At 34.8% G+C, this 20,056-nt stretch overlaps 1 protein-coding gene across 4 annotated transcripts in view; it reads right to left on the minus strand.

The window, feature by feature from the left end:
- snx14 (sorting nexin 14) overlaps window positions 1-20,056 on the minus strand; it is a 112,965-nt gene that overhangs the window by 62,593 nt on the left and 30,316 nt on the right. For 3 of the 4 annotated variants that reach the window (XM_089118349.1, XM_089118346.1, XM_089118345.1), the window contains exons 10-16: window positions 19,951-20,026; window positions 19,752-19,796; window positions 19,555-19,635; window positions 7,224-7,338; window positions 4,150-4,305; window positions 3,947-4,071; window positions 3,814-3,872 (exon numbers count right to left, since the gene is read on the minus strand). In XM_089118349.1, the coding sequence (XP_088974475.1) occupies window positions 3,814-3,872; window positions 3,947-4,071; window positions 4,150-4,305; window positions 7,224-7,338; window positions 19,555-19,635; window positions 19,752-19,796; window positions 19,951-20,026 (657 nt within the window). Of the gene's footprint in view, window positions 1-1,293; window positions 1,318-3,813; window positions 3,873-3,946; window positions 4,072-4,149; window positions 4,306-7,223; window positions 7,339-19,554; window positions 19,636-19,751; window positions 19,797-19,950; window positions 20,027-20,056 lie in introns of all 4 variants that reach the window. The other variant, XM_089118347.1, reaches the window with a different exon arrangement.

Here is a 20,056-nt window from a genome sequence, read left to right on the forward strand (position 1 = left end):
TTGACTGAAAGTGTCTTTTGGACCTTGAACTGTTTGGTTCCCATTGAAGTCAAAGAAAAATCCTGCAATGTTTTCTTCAAAAACCTTAATTTCTTTTCGACTGAAGAAAGAAAGACATGGATATCTTGGATGACATGGGGGTGAGTAAATTATCAGCAAAAGTTTTTTGAACGACTCCTCTAACTTGATGCCTCTAGTAAAACAACAAGTGATTTCATGTCTGCATCATTTTTAAATTCAACTTAAAGGGTTAGTTCACCCAAAAATGAAAATTAAGTCATTAATTACTCACCCCCATGCTGTACCAACCCCGTAAGACCTTCGTTCGTCTTCGGAGCACAAATGAAGATATTTTTGATTAAATTTGAGAGCTGTATAACTACCACATTGGCTCCTAAGGGACTGCCTCTTGACGGCCCAAAAAGTCAATGAAGAAAATGTTTAAATATCCCAAGTGACTACCGTGGCTCAACTATAAGTTTATCAAGCGACGCGAATACTTTTTGTGCGAAAAAACAAACAAAAATAACGAGTTTATTCCACTATTTCTTTTCTTCCTTGTAGGCCAGAACGAGACTTCCTTATAGATTTCCACGACGCATGCGCGAGAACTGAACTGAAGTAGTGTAAGGAGATCGCAAATCTCGCGCATGCGTCGTGGAAATCTAAGGAATTCTCGTTCTGGCCTACAAGGAAGAAAAGACGGTAGTCACTTGGGATATTTAAACATTTTCTTCATTGACTTTCTGGGCCGTCAAGAGCCAGTCCCTTAGGAGCCAATGTGGTAGTTATACAGCTCTCAAATTTAATCAAAAATATCTTCATTTGTGTTCCGAAGACGAACGAAGGTCTTACAGGGTTGGTACAGCATGGGGGTGAGTAATTAATGACTTAATTTTCATTTTTGGGTAATCTAACCCTTTAAAACAAATTATTTTACAGTAGTGGTCTAAGACTTCAAACCCACTGTATATAAATATATTTTGACAATACTTTGTTATGAAAAACATTTGTTCAGAATATTTTCAATTAATGTAACATTCCATAACCTTCAGACACAGTAAAAATAAAAATAAAAATGTGTTGAAAATCATCATGGTATTTACTATATTCATATTGCCACAAAAGCAGTATTGAATATATTGTAAATATCTGATATATTGCCCCTCCTATCAAACGGTCTACATGTTCTTCATGACACTGAGATGCGCTTTATGGCTTTCAGGCAGCTTTATAAGGCATGCAGTGAGAGCACTGGACAACAGCCACTTGAACCTCCAGAAATACACTTACCTTAAATCATCCAAACTCAAATTCCTGAAGAACAGGCAAAAGGGGTTACCATCTACCCCACATGTCTCCCACTGCTACACATACTGTACACATGACTATATGAAGTGAATAATACTCACTCTTTGATAATGAAGCATGTTCATGATATAATGAGCTTTCTCTCTCATACAGAATACACAGCAAAGAAAGGTGTCGTAGAATAGAAATGAAAATGCCTGTTTTTTGACCATCCAATATGACTATACAACATTTAAATTACTATGTGTTTTATTAAAACAAAAACTAAATAGTAAGTATGCTATTGAACTGTAAAATAAAAATAGTTAATAATACTAATTTTATTCAGAATAACAGCAAAATTACAATAGAAATGTCTTAACTTCTGTGCTTTCAAATCAGTTGTCTCAATATATCGCAATACAAAAATGCATCATGGATAGTGATCTGTATTGTGTATAGTTAAACTGGATGTGAGAAAATAAATAATGTTTACAGAGTTTTAGTGTCACTACTACATCAAACTACTATATAATATTGAAAATAATGTATAATAATACAATGGGTGAATATTTGTAGGTCCTGATAATGCCAAATGCCTTTTGTTACCATTAAAAAGTGTCCTACATTATTTTAAATATATGAAGAGTTCAGATGCAAAAGCCTCTAAATGCCATTTGAAATTTTCTTCTTTAATGATGATTTTTATCAAACTTGTATATTTAAGTTCAGTAATTTCACTTAAATAACAATTATTAGGTAATTATCATTGCCATTTAAGTGAAATCACTAAACTTAAATATACAAGCTTGATAAAAATGATCATTCTAGAAGAAAATTTCAAAATGGCACTTAGAGGCTTTTGCATCTGAACTCTTCATATGTAGTCAGTAACAGAGTGCAAGCATATTCCTCTAAAATAAATCTGTATATTAATTTTTCAATTGTCCTATTCATTTCCTGAATGTACTACCAAATTTTGCATTTTAAATCAACAGTAAATTTTTTGTAAACCTTTTTACCATATGTCTTGAAGTATCATGATAATATCATGTCATAATAATATATATATATATATATATATATATATATATATATATCCTGTTAACTGTCACCCCCCCTTTTTTGAATAGACATGAAAATGCACATTTCGAACTTAAATGGTTGTAATTCAAGAATGCTTTGGAATATAGACATATGATTGGTCTTGTTTTAAAGAAGACATTTGGCAGATTTTTGTAGAAGTGAAATAAATTAAGAAAGTGAAACAGAAAAAAAGTTATAGAAGTTTGAGTTTATGGAAATGTACAATGTAAAAATATTAATTATTCATATTTTACATAAAATATATATTTTCAAAACCTGGGCCACTCTAAAATGTCAGAAAGATCAAAGCCAAAAATCTGAACAAGTTGTGTTTCAAATTTTAGGTTGATATCTCAAAAAATGAGCTTTCAGTAAGATTTTGTTTGAGCGCAGTACCAAACTTTTTCACTAGGGCACAATCAGACTCCATTACTGCCCTTATAAGGGCGCCTGCATTTCCATTCGTGTTTTGAGTGATATGAACCATTATTTTCACAATTTTCATACAATTTCTGAAGTAGAGATCCTATTCAGAAGTAGCATGGGAAGTTTGGCAGATTTTGATATGAATTGAACCTCTAAGAAACACATACAAAGAACACGCATGCAAGTCATAGCTAGCTGCCACGTCACAAATGGTGAATTTATTATTTTTTTCTTGATATTTCAAATTTTTCAGACCTTTTTTTTCCAAAATAATTGAATGGATTCTATCTTTTGAACTTTTGGCATGAAAACAAACTGAGGTATCTACCATTTTTTCATGATTTTTCATGTTTACTGCTATTTTAAAATAAAGGTCTGAACACGCCTTATGAGTATGAAAATATTCTTGTTTTATATTGATAAATTATGGCTCCTCTGTAATATATTTTGAAAATCAGTCACCAAATATGGAAACTAGAGATTGTAAGCTTTCAAATGATATATAGTTTGTCAATATTATTTAAGGTATTTACTAAGATATTATTGTTTTAAAAATATAGTGGCAAACGTCCCACCTGTGGGACGGTGACAGTTAAGTGATATATATATATATATATATATATATATATGAAGAGTTCAGATGCAAAAGCCTCTAAATGCCATTTGAAATTTTCTTCTTTAATGATGATTTTTATCAAACTTGTATATTTAAGTTCAGTAATTTCACTTAAATAACAATTATTAGGTAATTATCATTGTCATTTAAGTGAAATCAATGAACTTAAATATACAAGCTTGATAAAAATGGTCATTCTAGAAGAAAATTTCAAATGGCACTTAGAGGCTTTTGCATCTGAACTCTTCATATATATATATATAATAATGTATCGAATCGTTACACCACTTGTTGTCAGTCATTTCATAATCAAACTATATATGAACAGAACTATTTTTAGCAATCCCAAATGTATTCTGCTGTTTGAGTGTAGCAACACACACACACAAACTCACCTGTTTAGCTTTGAATTTCGAGCAGGAGACTCAGCACCCCAGAGCAGATGTCGAAAATACTGAGGATGAACAGAGACAGGCACATGATGGAGAGTTTAAACACCACATCTTCAGCAGCTCTGAGAACGCTTACCTCATCACTGTGGCAAAACATGGGGGTGAAGACCTTCTCCAGCAGAGACAGCACATGCTCATAGGCCTCGAACAGACACCGCATCGTCTGGAGCTTCACCACGCCGGTGTACGGCCCCTGAGCGACTGAGAGACGGAGAGAACAATGAGACACAGAGCCACACAACACAGCTGCGGCACACAGAAAGCCGTGATGACACTGACTGTTGTGGATCTCATCTATGATGAAGGGGTCAAAGCTGATCTTGTCGATGCTCTCCTCCAGACAGTACGTCTCATAGATCTTCTGCACCTCCTCATGCAAACGCTGCATCTCTGCGTCACTCAGGTCAGGACACAGGATCCGGTCATTAAACTCCTCTACACACAAAAAAGCACACATTGACATTCATTAACATTTTTAACATTGATTAAACACTGTGCACGTTAACATTACGCATTATGAACTTTCCAACAACTGCTGTTCATCGTCTCGTGCTGTCCTTCTCAAGGTCTAGGGTGTATTTGGGGTCCTTAAGATGTTTTGAGATGCCCCAACATTTGTGGGGGTTTTTTTTCAGTTGCTTATAAACATATTAATGGCACAGGTGAAATTACACTCTATTTAGTACAAACAGGGCTACCATAATATGTGAGCAACATGTTTGTAAATGTTTGTATTTTTGAGGGAATATTGTTTGTGCGTGGTTATTGAAAAAAACAAAAATGAAAGTTTCTGAAATAAAGTCACAAAACACATATGAAATATGCTTCCACAAGACTTTTGACTAATTGATGTTGTTGCCTAGGGTTTTTTCTTCACAATGATCTGAAAATCATCCTCCTAATCGTTCACATAAAACTGTGAATTGGGTTATATTGTGAAAAGCATTTTTTTTGTTTGCCAAGGCAATATGCGAATGGGCGTGAACAGGCCAGCCCTCATCATGTATAATTAGGTGATTCTCACCTGAGAGAGACAGACACGCCTAATAATGAGCCTTTCATTCAGGTGAGTCAGACAAGATAAAATTGAAAGGACAACATACATACATACATACAGTATATGTATAAAGAAGATATTTTGAATAATGTGGGTAAAAGGGAAAAAAATACTATGGAAGTCAATTTCTGGTTAGCCACATTCTTATTAATATTTTCTTTTGTGTTCAGCATAAGAAAGAAATTCATACAGGTTTAACTAGTCCTTGAAAAGTTATACATTTTCCGATGCAATTAATAAAAATCCTGCCAAACCAACAGCACTGATCTTATGATATCTATAATAATTATGACTGTCAAAGAATTAAGCACTTTTGTTGTCAAAAACTAATTAAAAAGTGCACAAATCTGAATTAAAGCAGCATATGTAGTGGGTAGCGTTCACTAGGACATTCCAGGGCACAGTGCAAGAAAGGTTTGCAACTTTTTCAATAGATCTCGCTGGACTAACATAAAGAAATGTCCAGCGGATAACGCTGCGAGGACAACTGCCAGACACCTCTAGAGGGCAAGAAGATGCATAGTACCAAACTAGCAGCATCGAAAACCGACTGCAGTGTCGCCTCGCATCACTTTTAGCCGGGACAAAAACCAGACCTGAAACGGACCCCATAAAACTAGACCTGGTTCTGACCGAACAGCATTTTTATAACCCAACCAGACCTGAATATAAAAGGCAGTGACATCTACACAGCAAAATCCCCAGTTAAATTAACACTGAGAGTGTGAATTATATAAACTCTGAGCAGAGTGTTAAATGAACACTAAAGCAGTATTAAAGTTAATGAGATAATTAAGTGAATAATTGAGTGATGATTAAGCATTAATGAAGACACCTGATGTTAACAAGCAGAATCACTGAAGGAGAAAAACTGAATTTTAAGTCACCATTATGGTGATTAGTGTTTGCTTTAGCTGGTCTCTTGACCCTTAAATCATTAACTTTAGATTTTGTTTGGCTGCAGTACATGAATTACAACAGCCAGATAAACAAATAGAAAATGTGATCTGATGGTGATGGTTGTGTTTTAACATAATCATTAATTCATCATTTGACCTGAATCACTGAATTCATATAAATTCTAATTTCTGAGTAAGGTTTACTTTATTAAGTATAGCAGCAGTGACATTGTGCAGCATAATACTCTCAACGTCTACATATTATTCAAAATAATTTCTTAAAAGCTTTTCTTATACAATTTTTTACTTCTCTACAATGTTAAGACACACAGACATCAATAATTAGCCTGTGAATCTCAACAATGGTAACAGTTATAAAGCATGTTTCATTGCATTCTTGGTGCCACCAATCAAAACTCATTCATGGCTCCCATCATGCATTTCTGCATGAATAAATAATGAACTTATGTTCAGAGGTGATCTGTTTGTCACCATTGCTGAGATTAGTGTGTTAATTATTGATGTCTGTGTGTGCCTATATAAAATATTTTTGGGATATTTAAAAAAAAAAAAATTTGTATCGTTTTTCATTGAAAAGGCTAAAAATTTTATGTCCTAAAATGACCATGCTGCTAAAATCCTTAAGGTAAATTTAACTCAGAATTTATGCTCTTGATGAGTTCAGCGATTCAGGTCAATTAATGATTGTGTTGAAACACAACCAACACCATCAGATCACCTTTTTTCATTAGGCTGTTACAAGTCATAGAGTAGCCAAACAAAATCTAAAGTTAATGATTTAAGGGTCAAGAGACCAGCTAAAGCAAACACTGATCTCCATAATGGTGACTTAAAATTTCTGTTTTTCTCCTTCAGTGATTCTGCTTGTTAACATCAGGTGTCTTCAATGATGCTTAATCATCACTCAATTATTCACTTAATTATCTCATTAACTTTAACACTGCTTCAGTGTTCATTTAACACTCTGCTCAAGAGTTTATATAATTCTCACTTCTCTGTGTTAATTTAACACTGGGGATTTTGCTGTGTACACAGCCCTGTGGTAAGTGGTGACTCTTTCTTACCCAAAAAAAAGAGACAAATAAGAAAGGGAGTAGATTCATAAGAGTAGATTCAAAAGTATGCCCAGAAATGTATTCTCTGATCTTTTTCATGTTAGCAGATATTGTGAATTTGCCATCTACATCTATGAATACTGAAAACATTTGTGCTGAAGTGGATTAATCTATAATCAATTTAGTTAAATTAACACCATCTAATGGGTTAATCATTATTGTTATCTTAATGAATAATGTAGTGGCACATCTTTTGGTAACCTAAACCAAATAGTGATGGCACAGTCATGAGTTGTGTTGATGTTGAGTACATGTCCTCACCCACAGTCAGGCAGAACTGCAGGACGTGTACCGCTCCTTCCTCCTTCAGGAAACTCATGAAGCGGAACAACAAATCCTGCTGCTCTCTGATCTCCTTCAAATCCAACTTCAACACCTGGCGGGATAACAAATAAAAGAAATAACCTGTCAAGTTTTCAGAAAATTCCTAAACTTAAGAACTCAAAAAACACTGAAATGATATCGGAAGTACAGTGTGGAATTCATCAATTTTATTACTACACAGCAAAATCCCAAGAGTTAAAGCTGCAGTACGTAGTTTGTTTGTTTTTTGGAGTCAAAAATTATCCAAAATATGTATTTGACAAAGTACATAACCAGCCAGTGTTTAACACTCTCTGCTTGCCTTAGCTCGATTCAAAGCGGAAAGCTTGTAATAATGTTTTTAATTCCAGTGGGACTGGTGGATTTCCGGGAAATTCGTCTTTGCGTCATTATGTCACATCTGTACACATAAAGAAGAGTTTCAGCTAGTAGACTGTATTGTGTGTACAGGATGCTAGAGGTGAATATTTATAACCTTTTCTTCGTGCTGTGCCGTGTCGAGGGTGTTGAAGTAAAACTCACGTAAAATTGATAATTCCGCGAAAGACTGCAATTGCAGATTTCGAACAGAGGTGGCGACAAAGAGGAAAAACGCCGTACTGCAGCTTTAAATTAACTCTGCTCAGAGGTTATATGGTCCCAGTCTAAAAAATGTCAACTCAGTTAAAGTGAATGAGATAATTAAGTGATTAATGACGAGACATTGCGCATTAATGATGAACACCTGTTGTTAACAAGCAGAATTACTGAACAAAAGAGAAACAAAAGAACTGCAACTGACTTCTTGGCACAGCCTTAGATGAATTCAAATAAATATAAAAGAAGACATTTGTGTTGCGATCTGGTAAAACCCGTCAGATGTCGCGCTGGTACGTTTTCAGTAGAGTCTAAATATAGATTGAACGTCAGTTTTTTGTCAAAATTTGGTTTTTATTAAATTATTATTCTATAACATCTTGTTTATCATCACTGAATATAACTTGGGAAAATTCACTAGTTTATTGCAGAAAAATAGCGATTTATAATGTCCAGTTGAAAAGACTGTGTTTCTCTGATGGTCTTCGGGGTCTGTTAGACCCCAAATGAATTTTGCTTGAATTAAAAAAAATGTTCTCTTTTTCCAAATGGTATGAAACTTGCTACGGCTCTCAACACTGTCAAGATCTACAAAAAAAAAAAATTAAAATGGAATTCTATATGTTTTTATGTAGGCGTGACAAAAATAGTCACACTCGTGGTCTTCGGGGTCCATTGGACCCCAAAAAATACCATTTAATTTTGTAACAGAACAATAGTTTTTTTTTGTATACAAATATTATTTTACTGTTTATTAATGTTTTTACTCAACATTTGTGCAGTTTTTGGAGGATTTATGATATCTTTTAAATATCTATAAATTAATAAATAAATATTTATTTATCATTGGACTCAAAATAGACACAATTCATCATCAAAATCAGAAATAACGCAGAACACAGACAGAAATGACAGAAATTAAGTGCCACACTTCCAACAATGCAAAAAACATCCACAATCCAAAATTATCATGCTCACACACATGCACACACACACACAAACACACACACATATAGAGGAATGCAATATACAGGAATACATACAGACTATAAAAACTATTCGCTTATCATTTGTAAAATAAAATACTCTAAAATGCAGAACCACCGCAAAAATAAATTGGTAACACTAAGACACATTGAAAATGTGCACACACACACACAGGAATACATTTGTAAGGCTATAAAAAAAATAAAAGAGATGAGACCATATGTTCTATTGTTCCAAACTATTGTTCCTAGTTATTCTATTTTCTACCCAATTTACTTTTTTTTTTTTTTTTTTTTATTTTATTTTTACTGCTTTATTTGCTAATTTGTTATTGCTGTTCAGTTGAAATAAATGATCAAATCTTAAGACTCCAACATTTCTCTTTGTAACATGTTCAGGTTTGATTCTAATCATAATGTAACATTATTGAAAAACTGTTGTTTTTTCAGTACAAAAACAAAGGCTAAACTTTGACAAAAAGTATTTTATTTTTGTTATAAGTGTGATTTTACAATATTTAGATATGAATCCAACTGAATCCAACTTTAGAAACTATATCTTTCAGTAATTCAAATAGTTATAGGCCTAGTGAAGCTCTATAGCCATCTAGTGGAGCTCTATAGCCATCTAGTGGATAAAGTGACTTATTACAAATTTTAACCTGTTTTTTCCAAAAATTAGGCAAAAAATCTTACATTCAACCTTGTAAAATTATCCATGGTATCCCCAGGAATGAAAGTTAGAAATCTGGGTCTTTTATAAAGTTTATTTAACATAAAATGCTGTTTTTTGTAAAAATCCTATTTAAATAAATATTTATTTATTTATTTATAGAAATAAATAAAAAAATCATAAATCCTCCAAAAACTACACAAATGTTGAGTAAAAACATTAATAAACAGAGTAAAATTATATTTGTTAAAAAAAAAAAACTATTCTGTTACAAAATTAAATATTATTGTCTGGGGTCCAATAGACCCCGAAGACTGGAATTGTTACTTTTTTTGAAGACCATCAGAGGGTTAAGAACACGCACGCAGGCGGAGCGGAGGGGGAAACACAAATCTCCCGTTAAGCTCTCCTTCTCTTAACACTACAAAGACAGTTCACCTATCAAAATAAACCACATAACAGAATAAAGTCCAGTCCTAGGTGAACTACAACAGCACGCAAGTTTTTATTTATTTATTTTTATCCAGCGTTATTGTGTGGTGTCATGCGGAGCACAAGAGAACAACACAGTTTGAAGCTGCTCGTTTATAAGACCTTGCTCGCCTCTCAATCGTCCAATTTCAAAATGGTTTTCACAGGTTGATTTTTGAGTTCGTAAGCTTTCGAATGATACCTAATCTATGATGATAACTAAAATATGTGATATGAAAAAAAGGCAATAAAAAAGGGAGCGCCAGTCGTCCCGCTAGCAGGACGTGACCGTTAATTGAACCTGTTTTTCTCAAAATTCTGTTTCTGAAAATCACGGCGATCAGCCGACTTCAGATAACTATAACTTTTGTTACAGACAAACGATAAAATAAATAAAAACAGATTTGGAAAGGGCTTGAACCCAGCTTTAATATGGTCTCAAATCCTGTAATATGCCAAATTTCACCATGTGGTGGCTTTTCCCAGATTGCATCACATTTAATCTCTGAAGATCTCAGCAGAAGGTTTAAACAACTCCATAAAGAGCATTACTACATAAGTTGTTTTTAATAGAGGTTTCGATGTTTTATTAGAAATGTTTGGTCACCACTATTGTGATCAGTGTTTTTTTTAGTTTGGCAGTTTCACTTTTGACTTTTACTGTGAGTTTATGATCTTTGTAACAGTGTTAACCAAAATACATCATTTGTTGCAAAGGATAAGGATATGATTTTACTCGTCCCTATATATAAAACTGTGCTGAAACGGGAAAAGGCACAGGTTATCAAGACGAAAGACTGGTCTGCAGAGGCTACGTCACGTTTAAAAGGGTGTCTGGTTTGTACAAATTGGACTGTTTTTATGGACTCTGGCTCGGACATTGATCGAGTAACAGATGAAATTTGTAGTTACGTGACGTTTCGTGAGGACATGTTAATACCTGTGAAATCATTTCAGAAATTCCCAAACAGTAAACCGTGGGTTACAAAATCAATTAAGATTCTTCTGTCAAAAAGAAATAGGGCTTTTAAAGAGGGAAATATCGTTGAGCATCATAGGCTAAAAAGAGAAATTAAGGGTGAAATAAAGAGGGCTAAAACAGTATATACTGTAAGGAACATCTTGAGTTCAAATTGAAAGAGGGGAATTTAGGTTCAGTCTGGGAGGGGATGCATGTAATCACAGGTCAGGATAAGAGGAAAATAAATAATCCAATTAGTTTAAACGGATTCAGATCAGATGCAGCTTTATCACAGGAATTTAATACATTTTATATGAGATTTGAGGCGTATGATTTTAAATCTAAAAAAAAAACAGTGTTGGATAAATAGAGAGTTTGGTTGTGTCCCTTTTGACGTAGGGGATGTGATAACAGTGTTTAAACAATGTAAAATTAGGAAGGCTCCGGGGCCTGATAATATAGGAGGATGTTTACTTAAGAAATGTGCTGAGCAGCTAGGACCTATATTTTATAACATTTTTGTCTGGGCTAGTGTTGTCACGGTACCAAAATTTCAGTATTCGGTACCAATACCAGTAAAAATTCACGGTTCTCGGTACCAATTTCGGTACCAAAGCTTAGTTTAAATTTACATATATTTAAGTGTTTATCATGGTTACAAGTATGGAAACTGTACATTTGCATTATAAACACTTTAGAAAAAGATTAGATAAAATGACCTAAAATAAACAATAGTATACACTAACACATTTTTAAAGTTGTTTGTAAAGTTTTATTCCGTTAACATTCATTTAATGCACAATGAATGAAGTGAACAAACATGAACAACCAAGTGTTTGTATTAAATAACATTTACAAACATTAATTGATGTTGTAAATATATTGTTCACTCAATGTGTTGATGTGAACTAAGTAATGTTGATGAATGGTATCTTATTGTAGCATTACCAAACTATACAGGAGAACATAAAACATGTTTTATTTGACTTGACTGTACTTTTATTTAATCTAAAACTGCATTCATATTTCATTTTAAAAAGGCTTATTAAAACTGCTGAGTTATAAAGGCAAGAATACGCCTAGAACTGGCACTGACATTAAATGACATAAATAGGGATGCGTCGATACTAATACGTATAGTACTCTGGTGTCGGTTGGATACTACTGTGCTCATGTACTCGTAAAACTACCCTGAAAGCACTTTAGAGGCCGTTCACATATCGCGCGAGTTTTTTATTATATTTTTGCGCGTGCTTATTCTTTCCAAAGCGCTTGCTCTCACGCGGCGTCTGTCGTTGCTATGCAACGAGTTTTTTATGAGTGCGCTTAATTGCCTCGCGCCTATATTTGAAATTGCGAATTTGCATGTAATCGGCCTCTTATGGCAACATGACATTAGCCTAATCCAAAATATTTCCATATGTGGCTCTTTCCTCCTTTCGTGTCAACAAGTGGATTCAGAGAGAGAGCATATCAGCGTTATGAAGAGGACGCGACTGTGCACCTTTCAGACAGCGCGTCTAGAACTGGATTAACCTGGTACTCGGTACCTAGAAAAGCTGGTACCGTAACATTTTTTTTTTTTGTACCGACTTGGTACCGAAGTACCGAGTTTTTTGACAACACTAGTCTGGGCAGTAGCGGTTCTAGGCACGGGCGAACCGGGCAGTCGCCCGGGGCGGCATCTCTTCATGTCACATGGGGGGCGGCACGAGCAGTTAAAAAAATCCTCTGTCCCGCGAAGGTTTTCTATTTTTTATCATTTCAATTCAATTATTGGCAATGGCGCCCCTGCTTGCGGAGAAGGTGCCGTGCACAGAAGCGATATCAAGGGGGTCTCTTGATTAGTTCACGTATCGCGTCTTTTGCGCGCTTGAGGTCGTTATTTCAAATAGGCGATTAGGCGCACGGGAAGCGCGCTCATTACGCGCTCGCGGGAGGCGCGCTCATAATCTTCTCAGTATGGGAGTGCACGTGCACCCAAACACTTGGGGTTTTTTTCTCTTCTCTGTAAATAACTCTTTTAGCAGAGCTTCAGCAAGCGTTTTTCTGTGGTGGAAATACATTAGCTACTAAAACTTCTTTGCCATTGTGGAGAGCGCGAGTGCATGGTTGTATAGCAACGACAGCCATGGGAAAATCGGACCGAATTTTACTATTAAAAGATCAGCTACTGTGCATTATAAATGTCAGGAATGTATCTTTATTGACTCATTCTTTTTATAGAGATGATTGAATGCTGAAATATGAGGTTTATATATTTTTTTTTTAATATTTTGTGTTAACCTTTTTTTAAGTTTAGTAGGTAAGATAAAAGACACTCCTTAAAAACAAATCTTTAATGTTATTAACTTGGTGAATTGATTTCATTGTGTATTAGGCTTTTTGAACAAGATTCTGTGATCATGTTGGTCACTATATTCATGAAATGAAAATAATTTACATAATGATCAACTTTATGTGTTTTTATAGTAGCCTATAATATGCAAAGTACAATTTTCTATTTTCTAAATAATCTCTGATTCTGTCCTTTTCTCTGACATTTTAAGAGTGACATAGGGCTACAAAAGCTATTTTAGGTCTATAACAGTTTGGATAGTTGTTAATATGATAGCTGTTCAAAATTATTTAAGAGATAAGTATTGTGTTACAAAATAGGCCTAAAAGTGTCTCTCTGACGATTTTACTTTTAAAAACTCCATTTAGTGACAAAGTATACTTTAACAAGTCATAACTAAAAGTGTGCCATGCACATAATTCAAGGCAATAACCAATGCGCTAATGGTTACTTCCTCCCTTTAAAGTTAGAGTAATCTAGCAAAATAACTGGATTCTATTCACTGTGTTTTTCAAATGAACGGAATGAGATTTTATTTTTGGGGTGGTTTTTTTTTTTTTTTGGTTGGTTGGTTTGGGGGGGGGGGGGGGGGCGCTCGAAGGGGGTCTCGCCCTGGGTGTAATTCAAAGTAGAACCGCCACTGAGTCTGGGCCCTACAAATACAAAAAGTACCTGCACGGTGGAAGCAGTCTACTGTTATTCCATTGAAAAAAAAGCTAAATGCTTACATTCTTAGTGATGAAATGCCTAGAAAAACTAGTTAAGAGAGAAATTATGAAAAAGACTGAGTTTTTTAGACCCTCTTCAATTCGCCTACAGAAATAAACGAGGTGTAGAAGATGCTGTCGCAACTCTCTTGCATTTAGTATTTCAACGTTTAGAGAAGTCGAAAACTTGTGTCAAATTACTTTTTATTGATTTTTTCATCTGCTTTTAACAATATTCAGCCACATATTTTAGTTGATACACTTATCAAGGAATTTGGGTTGGATTTCTATTTGGTAGGATGGATTTTAGATTTCCTTGTACAGAGAAGACAGAGAGTCAAAGTAAACGACTGTTATTCTGAATGGTTGGTGTCATCCACTGGGTCACCTCAAGGATGCGTCCTCTCTCCTTTATTATTTATTCTGTACACCAATGACTGTAGGTATGGAAGCTTGTTTCCGCCACTGAATAAAAAAATTAAATAAATAATTGCGACTTTTTATCTCACAATTCTGACTTTTTTTCTCACAATTGCGAGATAAAAAGTCCGAATTGCGTGATATAAAGTCGCAATTGCGAGTTATAAAGTCAGAATTGCGAGATATAAAGTCAAAATTGCGAGATATAAAGTCAGAATTGCGTGATATAAAGTCGCAATTGCTAGATAAAAAGTCAGAATTGCGAGATATAAAGTCGCAATTGCGAGTTATAAAGACAGAATTGCGAGATAAAAAGTCAGAATTGGGTGATATAGTCACAATTGCGAGTTATAAAGTCAGAATTGCGAGACATAAAGTCAGAATTGCGTGATATAAAGTCGCAATTGCTAGATAAAAAGTCAGAATTGCGAGTTATAAAGTCAGAATTGCGAGACATAAAGTCATAATTGCGTGATATAAAGTCGCAAAGCGAGTTATAAAGTCAGAATTGCGTGACATAAAGTCAGAATTGCGAGTTATAAAGTCAGAATTGCATGATATAAAGTCAGAATTGTGAGATATAAAGTCAGAATTGCGTGATATAAAGTCGCAATTGCTAGATAAAAAGTCAGAATTGCGAGATATAAAGTCGCAATTGCGAGTTATAAAGACAGAATTGCGAGATAAAAAGTCAGAATTGGGTGATATAAAGTCACAATTGCGAGTTATAAAGTCAGAATTGCGAGACAAAGTCAGAATTGCGTGATATAAAGTCGCAATTGCTAGATAAAAAGTCAGAATTGCGAGATATAAAGTCGCAATTGCGAGTTATAAAGTCAGAATTGCGAGACATAAAGTCATAATTGCGTGATATAAAGTCGCAAAGCGAGTTATAAAGTCAGAATTGCGAGACATAAAGTCAGAATTGCGAGACATAAAGTCAGAATTGCGAGTTATAAAGTCAGAATTGCATGATATAAAGTCAGAATTGTGAGATATAAAGTCAGAATTGCGTGATATAAAGTCGCAATTGCTAGATAAAAAGTCAGAATTGCGAGATATAAAGTCGCAATTGCGAGTTATAAAGACAGAATTGCGAGATAAAAAGTCAGAATTGGGTGATATAAAGTCACAATTGCGAGTTATAAAGTCAGAATTGCGAGACAAAGTCAGAATTGCGTGATATAAAGTCGCAATTGCTAGATAAAAAGTCAGAATTGCGAGATATAAAGTCGCAATTGCGAGTTATAAAGTCAGAATTGCGAGACATAAAGTCATAATTGCGTGATATAAAGTCGCAAAGCGAGTTATAAAGTCAGAATTGCGTGACATAAAGTCAGAATTGTGAGATTTAAACTATTCTGATGGGGGGGAAAGAATTGGCCTAATAAGTCGCAATTGCGAGTTTATATCTCACAATTCTGAGAAAAGATGTCAGAATTTCGACATATAAACTCGCAATTATGTGTTATAAAGTCAGAATTGCGAGATGTAAACTCGCAATTGTGAGAAAAAAAGTCACACTTCTGTCTTTTTTTCTCAGAATTGCGACTTTATATCACACAATTCTGACTTTATATCTCGCAATTCTGACTTTATAACTCGCAATTCTGACTTTATAACTCGCAATTGCGACTTTATATCACGCAATTCTGAGAAATAAAGTCAGAATTGTGAGATATAAACTCGCAATTGTGAGAAAAAAAGTCAGAATTGTGAGAAAAAAAGTCAGAATTGTAAGATAAAAAGTCACAATTCTTTATTATATTTTTTATTCAATGGCGGAAACAAGCTTCCATACTGTAGGAGTGGTTTTAGTAATAGGCACATCTTAAAATTTGCTGATGACTCTGTAATTGTTAGCTTATTGAGTGAGGAGGATCCTATGCATGGTCCTGTGGTTGATGACTTCGTTGCTTGGTGTCAGAATGCTTTTTTAAAACTCAATGTCTCGAAGACTAAAGAGATGAGTATTGATTTTAGAGTGAGAGGGAAATTGATTGATGATAAGCAAATAAGTATAAATGGAGAGGGTATTCAGAGTGTTGAACAGTACAAGTACTTGGGTACTGTGTTAGATCGTAATCTGACTTTTTCCGCAAATACTGATGCCTTGTGTAAGAAGGCACAGCAAAGGTTGCATTGTTTGCGAAAATTAAGGTCTTTTAATGTGGATAAAACATTGATGTGTATGTTTTATAGATCATATATTGAGTCGTGTATGTCCTATTCATTGTTGTGCTGGTTCAATTCTCTGAGTGTGAAAAATAAAAATCGAATTGAGAGGATAGTAAATCAAGGAAATAAAATAACGGGGAGGAAGCAAATGACCATGGCTCAGTTATATCTAGGGTTGGGTATCGAGAATCGAGTATCGATTGGAACCGAGACTAACTTTTCGTTTTTCCCGGAATCGTTCAAAAGTTCAAATTTCGATTCCTAGTTTCGATATTCACAGTCCGCCGAGCGGAAGAAGAAACCGCTGAACAACACCAACGAAGAAGCGTCTACCGGAAGTGTTGGCATAACCACGCGAGTCGAACATGAGTAGCTTACGTCGACAATCCAAAGTGTGGCTTCACTTTTCTAAAAATAACGAAATCTCGGCAAAATGCAAAATTTGTGACAAAAGGAGTATTTTTACAGAAGGAGTATTTCCTTCAGAAAGGATTATTTCCTTCAGAAATACCGTTGGTTAACAAGGTTAGCTAAACTTTTTTGACCCTGCCTCTTAAAAGAATCGGAATCGAGAATCGTTAGGAACCGGAATCGAAACAAGGAATCGGAATCAGAATCGTTCAAATTCAAACGATACCCAACCCTAGTTATATTAGAGACAGGCTTTGGGTAAAGCACAGAACATTCTGTCTGAAGTTTCTCACCCCCTCTACTATGAGTTCGAACTTCTTCCGTCTGGTAGTCGGTATAGAATGCCGCTTAGTAAAACGAATCGTTTTAAAAATTCATTTGTTCCATCAGCTGTAAAGTTTTTAAATTCTATGTAAATGTATTTATTTGTGAATGTGTATGACAGTGTTTTTTATGTGTATGCCTTCGGGAAATGAATAAAGATGAACTGAACTGAACTGAACTGAAGGACACCATTGAACAAAGATGGTGATATGGTTTTCAACATCACTGGATAGTTTTCACTCGTCTTATCCCTGAGAGAGAGATAAGGCCTATCTTCACCATGAATACATATTTGCAATAGATCAAACATTCTGCATTTTGATTTTCAAATACACTGTGGGATTTTTCTTTAGGCATAGAGACATCAATAATCAGTATATGAATATCAACAATGGTGTCTTGCTTCATGCTGAAATGCATCCATTGTGGCATGAAGCATATCACCATTATTGAGATTCATATGCTGATTCTTGATGTCTGTGTGAAATCCCACAATGCTTTTAAAAAAATTAAAATTCAGAATCTCTGATCTGTTGCAAATAGGTATTGTGGTAGATTTTTCCCTAACATTAACCACGTCCCATAAGACGGCGCATCTACTCGTCGACTACAGCTGAGTCGCCTACCTATACTCATACTTACTTGCTTCCCTAAAGTGACCTGCAGCGCAGCAGACAGACCTCAGCAGATGTCCTCCAAATGCTTTAATTACGGCTGGGAGATCTTTCCGAGCAGTTCTCAGGAAATCTCCCAAAAAGAAACAAGGCCAGTGGATCTCCATTGAGAATACCACCAGCAAATACAACAGTTTGGCAAAATTACATTAAACATTACATAATCATAGACAACCCCTCTTGTTACCAGGTTACCAAAAGGTTTCAATGTTAGACATCGGTCTAGTTTCATTTCCCATATTTGTTATTTTTACACTCACACAACCAAAGTCATGAGTTTTCACTAGTTTCGAACACTACATTTTGTTCAAATTTTAGGATGCCTAAAAGGGAAGTAAGGTAAGAATTAGTCATAATATTAGACCCAAAGGGGAAGTCAAGTAAAAGTTTATCATAAGGGTAGATCATCCTTTTAGAGTCAGAAACATGACTAGTTCATGTATCTATCTATTAAAGATCCACCATAATATTCATTGTAAATATAATCTATTAAATTGTAAAAAATAACCTTTTTTTGGTCAGGAATACGATTAGTGAATTATTCTCAGAGGTGTATAGTAACGAAGATGAATTTAATACTTTTACTTCTATATTTTTTTTAATGTTCTGCTAGTTACAATTGTAAAAATTTTACGAATCATTCGTTGCAAGTTGGCTTTCGTGTTGCTTAAATCACACGCCAGTTTTATTGGGTAATGGTATTGATTGACACACACATTGACAACTAATGCAGGGGTCGTCCTGCAATGACATTTTTTTGGCGGCCGCCAAAGCAAATTTGTATCCCGCCAAAGCGCCTTATTTGATTGCTAGTTCAAACTTTTGACTGCTTTCTTTAATAATTACAAGACACAAGACACAATACTCGTACTTTTACTTTTAGTACTTAAGTAGTTAATTTTAAAATAAACTACTTGCAATACTTAAGTACAAAAAATGTTGAATACTTTAGTACTTCTACTTGAGTGTGGTGCTTAAAGAGCACTTCAACTTCTACTCAAATAGAGCACTTGTACTTTTACTCTCAAGTCCGGGTTTCTAGTACTTTATACATCTCTGATTATTCTACTTTCTGATGCTGAAAAACGTATCAGCTGATCATCTTTGTTTCATGGCATCCTTTGCAACACATTTTGTGTTTTGGTAAACACCATAAACTCACAATCCAACTGCCCAACTAAAGGAAACACTGATCACCATAATGGTGACTTACAACAAACATCAACATCTAAACCTCTGTTAATTCTCAAAAAGAACCGTAGTTGTACGAGAAATCAAGTCAAAAGTATTTATTTATGAGAAAAAGTCAGTCGAGATTTAATGTCTTCTTTTATCTTCCATTGATTTCATTTAAGGCTGTGGCTGGAAGTCAGTTGTAGTTGTTGTTTCTCTTTACTTCAGTGATTCTGCTTGTTACCAGCAGGCGTTCACTAATGCTCAATGTCGCTTAATTATTCACTTAATTATCTCATTAACTTCAACTCTGAATCAGAGTTACTTTCACTTTCACACTTAAGCACCATGTCAAGGTGACATAAGTTGTACATACCGAGGATTTCTTGTTGCGTGGATCTGCAAACTTCTCCAGGAAGGGCACCAGAGCAGATGGAGGATCATAGATTGGCTCAGGCTAGCAGAAAAATTACACAAAAATATGGAACAAAAAAAAAAAAGCACATTATTAAAACACATTTGGCAGGAAAGGCTGACTGAACAGTCTGTTATTGATTTGTTTGAACCACTCACTGGACTATCATCGATGAAGATGAGCACCATGTGATTTACAGTGTCCTGCGGAAAAATATGTGATTTATAGATTGGATAAACAACTACAAGATTCACACACAGAAAAACAACTTATGTATACGTGTATATGTATAACAAATGCAGATATTAATGCATAAAATAAACAGGCAAAATGACAGTTGTAACCAGTTACACTTACAGGATCAGCCACAAAGTCCATTATTGGCAGAAACACAGAACCTGTCATGACCTCTCGAATCAGCAGGGCCAAAGACCTGAGAGTGAATCACAGAGGAACATCAACT

This window comes from Pimephales promelas, chromosome 13 (assembly GCF_988280905.1).
Source record: "Pimephales promelas chromosome 13, fPimPro1.hap1.1, whole genome shotgun sequence".
Classification (NCBI taxonomy): Eukaryota; Metazoa; Chordata; class Actinopteri; order Cypriniformes; family Leuciscidae; genus Pimephales; species Pimephales promelas.